The following is a 6,445-nucleotide window of genomic DNA, read 5'->3' as shown; positions in this document are numbered from 1 at the left end:
TGTTAACTACCTCGCCTGGTATACAGGAGGTCATGAGTAGGATCCCGACCCTGACGTCTGTATGTATTTGGAGTTTGCATGTTCTCCCCGTGGTCGTGAGGGGTTTTGTCCGGGTCCTCTGGTTTTTCCTTCCACATTTATGCTTTTAGAGTATTTGGCTGCAATACATTTCTACGTGATAAGCCACTTCATTTGTGACCAGGTTGCTTCTGAAAAATAAACTATATAGTTTAATGGGCCTTACCTGATAAAACAAGCAAGTTAATTTGATAGTTTAGTTATATAATTTCACTAACGTCAGCAACCTGTGTTGAGAATTGAGTTTACCACTGTACCAATGATGAACCGCGCACACGACCCACAACCTTTTCGCTCGGTTCCAAACGTACCACGACTGACGTGTGTTCCGTTGTTCCGTCAACTTTTCCCCGCCCCCCCTTTGCCATCAAGATACAAACGCTGGAGCAGAACAAGACGATTGCGGAGATGGGACGCTCAATAGACCGCCTGGAGAAGGTGAAGGACAAGGCGTCGCGGAAGGTGGCGTCGTTGCGAGGGCAGCTGGACATGACGGCGGAGGGCGCCCAGGAGGAGATGGAGCGGACCCGCGTCCTCCTGGAGGCCACCACGGGAGAGCTACGCACAGTCAAGCGCGCCCTTGAGGAGGTGGCGCGTCGCGAGAAGCAGGTGAATGTGTTTATTGTTAATTGGTTTTTTACCCTTCTATTCGGCAACAAGACTGACACCTTTTTTTACAAGGAGTCATGTTTGCACAGACCACAATACCTGCAGTCATAAAGCAAACAAAAAAACATAACTCCGTATGCACTGTCCTTGAAGTTGATTGGTCCACACCCGAGACAGCTTTCCTTAGAGCCTAGTCTCACATGGGTTGGACCAGATGATGCCAAAAGGCGCACAACTCAAAGACTGCAGGTATTGTGGTCTATGCAAACATGACTCCTTGTAAAAAAGGTGTCAGTTTTGTTGCCAGATAGAAGGGTAAAAAAACAATTATCATATTTTTTACTGGCAAATGAGGTTCCAATGTTGTTTATTGTTGTCGTCACTTTTGCGCTTTACCTAATTGAGGGTCGAGAGCGTTCAGCGTCCGTCTGTAATATGGGGTGCGGTGGGGGGAGGTCGGGGGTGACCCTCGTCAGGACTCGTCTCACCACGTGAATGAAACTTGAGAAGAAAGTGTTGTTGTTGTTGTTGGGGAGTTTCCCCTGTTTGAATACCGGTTAAGCCAACCCCACTTAAACCCACTCCCTGGTAGCCCCACCCCCCGTTTGTAAAGTGGTGGCGCCGAACCTCACAATAATACTATCCAGGGCCTACCTTGGCTCCTCCCACCCTCAACCAGTATATATACAAAGACTGTTTTCTTGGAATTTCTCTTACTTGATACAGCTATCGTGCTGTAACGGTTCCACCTGAAGACGGAAGCTTGTGTTGCCTCCGAAACGTCGTGATTTTAATTTTATTTTTATTTTACTTTTATTAATTTAATTTTTTACCTACGTGACTTTACCGAAAAAAACCCTAAGAATATGGTGGCGCTATGATAACCGAAATACAAAAAATACACGGCCTAACACTGAATGGGCATGAGGGTTAACCACGCAGAATAATAATAGCCAAACTAAACTCTAGTCCTACCCCTAAGCCTAGCAAACAAGCAACCAGCCATTAGTACTAACTCTCCTACTAACCCAATCAAATGTGCCAATCAGTCAATAGCACTAGCCTTCTACACTATGGGAACCTCATTTGCCAGTAAAAATATGATAATTGGTTCTTTACCCTTCTATCTGGCAACAAAAACTGACCCCTTTTTACAAGGAGTCATGTTTGCATAGACCGCAATACCTGCAGTCATAATACTGCAGGTATTGCGGTCTATGCAAACATGACTCCTTGTAAAAAGGGGTCAGTTTTTGTTGCCAGATAGAAGGGTAAAGAACCAATTATCATATTTTTACTGGCAAATGAGGTTCCCATAGTGTAGATGCTTGCCCCGAGCTCTCATACTCTGATGGTGCATTGTCTTTTGAGTTGTGCGCCTTTTGGCGTCATCTGGTCCAACCCATATGAGACTAGGCTCTAAGGAAAGCTGTCTCGGGTGTGGATCAATCAACTTTAAGGACAGTGCACATTATCAGAGTTATGTTCTTTTGTTTGTATTATGACTGCAGGTATTGCGGTCTATGCAAACATGACTCCTTGTAAAAAGGGGTCAGTTTTTGTTGCCAGATAGAAGGGTAAAGAACCAATTAGCACTAGCCTTATTCCTAGCTGACTGACCAATCAGCCACGAGCAGAGTACTAATTTGACCTATGACCCGATAAGACGAACCGAGCATTCACTCGTACTAACTCTACCTATAACCCATAACCCGAACCAACCTGTCTGCAAGCCCACTTCAAACCTAACATCCCCTTGGGCGTTTCGCCAGGGCCCTCAATTACTTCGTATTTTTTGTTCGTGCTCCACATTTGGTGTGAGCAGCACCATCCCTGCATGTGTAGTAAAGGGTCCCTTAATAGTTATTTTGATTAAAGTATTGATATGAATCATCAGGGATGGGGGTGTGGGTCTCAACAGCTGTACAATATTCACTTCAACGAGTCAATCACGCTGCCCATTGAACCCAATTAGCCGTCTGCAAGGATCTAAGCCCCCATAACGAATGTGGAAATTAAACTAACAAGTCATTTAAAAAAACACTTAAAAGAGCCTTGCCTCAGTTAGAGAGATTCAGAGTTTGGATGTGCAAGTTGTCTCATCGCGGGAGATGTTGGAACTGTAACCTTGGGTTTGTGACGTGGGCAGCATTAGGTACGCGATTGCCAATAGCAGCTTCGCGGCACCAGGTTTCAAAACATGTTTTTAGCAGCTCGGCGAGCTGAGCTGGCACTGCTTAGTTCCTGCGTTCGAAGCCAAGCAGCTGCCTGTGATTTTAAACCGGGTCCTTGAGTGTAGTAGTTGATGGTCTCAGACCGGTACACGAAATTACTGCATGCGAAAAAATAATCCATCACGTTGGATTTGGTTCTGCACGTAAATTTGCTAAATCCCTGCTCCTGAGAATTAAAATATTTGGTTTGACTGCCACGTGACGAGCGATACTCTCATACGCAGAGCAGTGTGGCAAAGCGCTACTCTCTACTGCGTGGACCTCTGCTTTCCATGGGCCATTCTTCAACACGGAGGGTTGCACTGCTCTAGGAGACATCCGAATGAATTCTTTGTGACGTGATGCCGATCGCGCGGTCGGGATCGTGACAAACAAACAAAGACTTTTTTTGACGCGATGATGAAAATGTAAAAGGTCAAAAAAAGATTGATCTTTACACGGAGCGTGTTATTTTCCAAAGCCTGCCACCCTCGTACGAAACGTGATCCGCTTCATGGTAAATTATTGCCATTGCTGGACGCTATGTGGAAGAGCCTCAGGTTGTGGGGGGTGTTTAGTTTGTGAAGGACCATGTTTATAATTGATGAATTCCATCCTTTTAACTCCAGGGAAATTGCAACATTCTCAACGAGGACACTTTCACCGTTTGAAAGTGTGCGGATTAACGATAGCGATGAACTGACTACACAAAGTGACAGGACTTCTCGACGAAGCCTGGAAAGTAGGGCTTAATGCAATTACGAGCAACATCTCGATTTAAGAGCACCAAATTCGCCAGACAAGTGATGACGCCTGTCGAAAATAAGCAGTTTGAAAACACTTGAGAGTTTGTGTATCTAGAGCAGTTATATAAGACCACCCGCAGTCGTAGTTATAACATCAATAGGCGGGCGAGAGCAGGTCGTGGTGCCTTTGAAAGACTGAACTTGGTAACGAAAAACAACATCACAAAGCCTCTCCCATCACCTTCCGTCCAGCGGCACACATGGGGACAGCTGAGACTTTTTTTTTTTATAACTGCAATGTCGTGTTATCCGTTTAAGTCTAATAAACGAACTGATATATTTGGGAGATTAATCGATTACTAAACCCATTGGAGAGCCCAATATAAATAATGCATAATACTTTCAGCCCTTGACAGTTTGATTTGTTGCGGACGGATGTTTATTTACGCTGGAATTGATCAAATTCAATCTCCCACTGTATGTTCTACTGTGGCGGCTTCTTCGCATGTCACCGCGAGAGCCCACATTTTTATCCAGGAGAACTCCTCTTACCCATGGCCCTATTATCTGCAACTTCTATTATTCCCGACAGCTGTAGGGTCTGAAAAAACTCATTATCCGTGGGCCCTATTCCTCCTGTTCTCCGTGTCTCTTCCTATGAGTCTGTGGAACGCCATCCTATCATCCACATTTGTTTCATGAATTAAAGAAGTCGATCCTCCGATCGTCCGTGGGGTTATCTGCAATTGTTTTACCCACTTTGAGTTAAATTACGGATACCCTCCCTCCACATCACCGTGGATAACAGCAGCGCTTCTGGGAGTGTAAATAATGAGCAACTAAATTGTACATCAAATGTCCGGCATGCAAGCAACAATGGACTCGTGTCTGATTAAGTTGACGCAAGCACTTCAATTGAGCCGAGGTTTGCTGCGTCCTCTTGACATCGTGAAAGAGGAGAGCCCAGGGTACAGCAAACACTGCAGACGGTACAAAATTAGCATCTAATGCGACGATGGCATCACACAACAACAATAACACGACGGCTTCAAACGCATCACCAAGCAACCGGCACAAACTTGGTCAAGCGACGTGGGAGGGGGGGTGAACACATTTATTTACACAGCACAGTCCTCGATCCGTTGGAAATGTGTCAGTTTTTTTTTGTTGAGCCCCGATCACTTAAACTGCACTGACAAGGGATGACAGCACATGGCTCCTTCTGACTCTACATTTTGTCTCCTGTCCATCTGGGGGATGGTTGACTTCAAGAAACGCAGTGAAGCCGTAGTCAGCCTTGCAGGGTGATGGGGGGGGGCACAACACAGTCAATGCTAAACAAACGTTAAGCAATTCTGAATGGAATGAGTAATGCTATTTCGGTATATTGAACTCCTTTCACACCGTGCATTCTGCTCTGGCTCTTACCCCCACCCTACTGCAACTAGAATCAAATACTGTACCAACATCTTTTGACTTTATGAATAATTTAGAAGAGGGGGGGGGGCTGACTCTTCACTCTTCAGCCCCCCCCCTGTTCTAAGATCCCCGAGTAGTACCCACCCCCCTCTGCCCCCCCCTCTGCCGACGCTACAGGGCTGTTTGTTTGTCATGTTTCTTTCATCTCTGTTCCCCTCCCATTCCACGCACTTACAAGTCCTCCTGCCCACAGTAGGGCTGCCACTCTTGATTTCAACAAAATTCACCTACTCCAGCCGCTCAGCGACTCGGGCAATAGTTGCCGTACCCGGCATACCGCATTCAGTATGCCTCCGGCGCCTTTCTCTTTTCCCAATGCACCAGGTACACATTTAAGGCTGAATTGACATAGGGGAGCCCCAGGACTTGTTAAAATATCCGCCACTGTTATTGGTGGACACACATACACACACGCAAAGACAAAATAAACAAAGATCCGCCATATAGCCTTAAAAAGACTTTTGGGGCAAGTGCTGTTAGTGAGCACTGTGGCGCACGAGTGAGTGGGTGGCCAGCATCACGCCGACACGCATACACGGACATACACACCGGCACACACAGACACGGAGAGGCACCAGCAACCCGCAGTGCGTTCGTTGAGAAACCGAGCCCTGGCAGAGAGGCGGAGAGACGACGCGTATTAACCGACGATTGCGCGTTCCTCGCCACGTCGTCTCACCCCGTCCCGCCATTATCGCCCCTCGTGCAGCTGCTGGACTTCCGCGAGGTGGTGGGCCGCACGCTGGGCCTGGACGTGGCCTCGCTGGCCGTGCCGGACTACGAGGTGGTGGCGCGACTGGAGCGCCTCGTCCGCGCGCAGCACGCCAGCGTGGCCACGGCGGCGGCGCTCGACGGCTCTCTGGAGCGGCTGCACGGCGGCTTCCGCGCCGGCTACCGTGGCCAGCAGCACGAGCCGCGTGCGCGCTCCGTGTCGCCTGTGCGCGCCTACGGCTCCGTTGACGCCGACAGGTTTTGACGTGGGGCCGGAGTCACCGCCACCGCCGCCGTCACCGCCGCGGTGGGAGGTGGTGGGGGTTGCGCTGCGCGAGGCAGTCGAGGGGGGTAGATCGGCATCAATCGGTCAGGATAAGGGTTGGCATTTGTAGTCCTTCGCCAACTAAAAGTGCCTTACGTTACGTCTCGTCTCAGCCATTCCATTGCCCTGCTGCAGTCTAGCCAAGGGGAGCCCTAGTGGCAGCTGTCCCTGTGAGGCACCAGGTATGCGCAGCAACGGCCTGCAAGTGGACATAGGCTGCCAGTAGAGGGTTAATTTACTACGTGGGTCTTCACAATTGCGAATAATTGATCAAATTCGGATCA

General features: G+C 48.2%; 1 protein-coding gene across 1 annotated transcript; it reads left to right on the top strand.

The window, feature by feature from the left end:
• Window positions 1–427: 427 nt before the first annotated feature.
• On the top strand, window positions 428–6,108 carry CCDC170 (coiled-coil domain containing 170). Its single transcript, XM_078872219.1, has 2 exons — window positions 428–687; window positions 5,835–6,108. Exons 1-2 carry the CDS (start codon window positions 487–489, stop codon window positions 6,099–6,101), a joined length of 468 nt encoding a protein of 155 aa, XP_078728345.1. The 5' UTR covers window positions 428–486; the 3' UTR covers window positions 6,102–6,108.
• Window positions 6,109–6,445: the final 337 nt, after the last annotated feature.

Source organism: Lampetra fluviatilis, chromosome 33 (genome assembly GCF_964198595.1).
Source record: "Lampetra fluviatilis chromosome 33, kcLamFluv1.1, whole genome shotgun sequence".
NCBI lineage: Eukaryota > Metazoa > Chordata > Hyperoartia > Petromyzontiformes > Petromyzontidae > Lampetra > Lampetra fluviatilis.
This window is presented reverse-complemented; position numbering and strand designations above follow the sequence as displayed.

Excerpts from the sequence above, each read along its gene's own strand:
- CCDC170 (XM_078872219.1), top strand. The coding sequence starts at position 487 with ATGGGACGCTCAATAGACCGCCTGGAGAAGGTGAAGGACAAGGCGTCG. Across the intron at positions 688-5,834 it reads TGGCGCGTCGCGAGAAGCAG|CTGCTGGACTTCCGCGAGGT; the intron begins GTGAATGTGTTT and ends CCCCTCGTGCAG.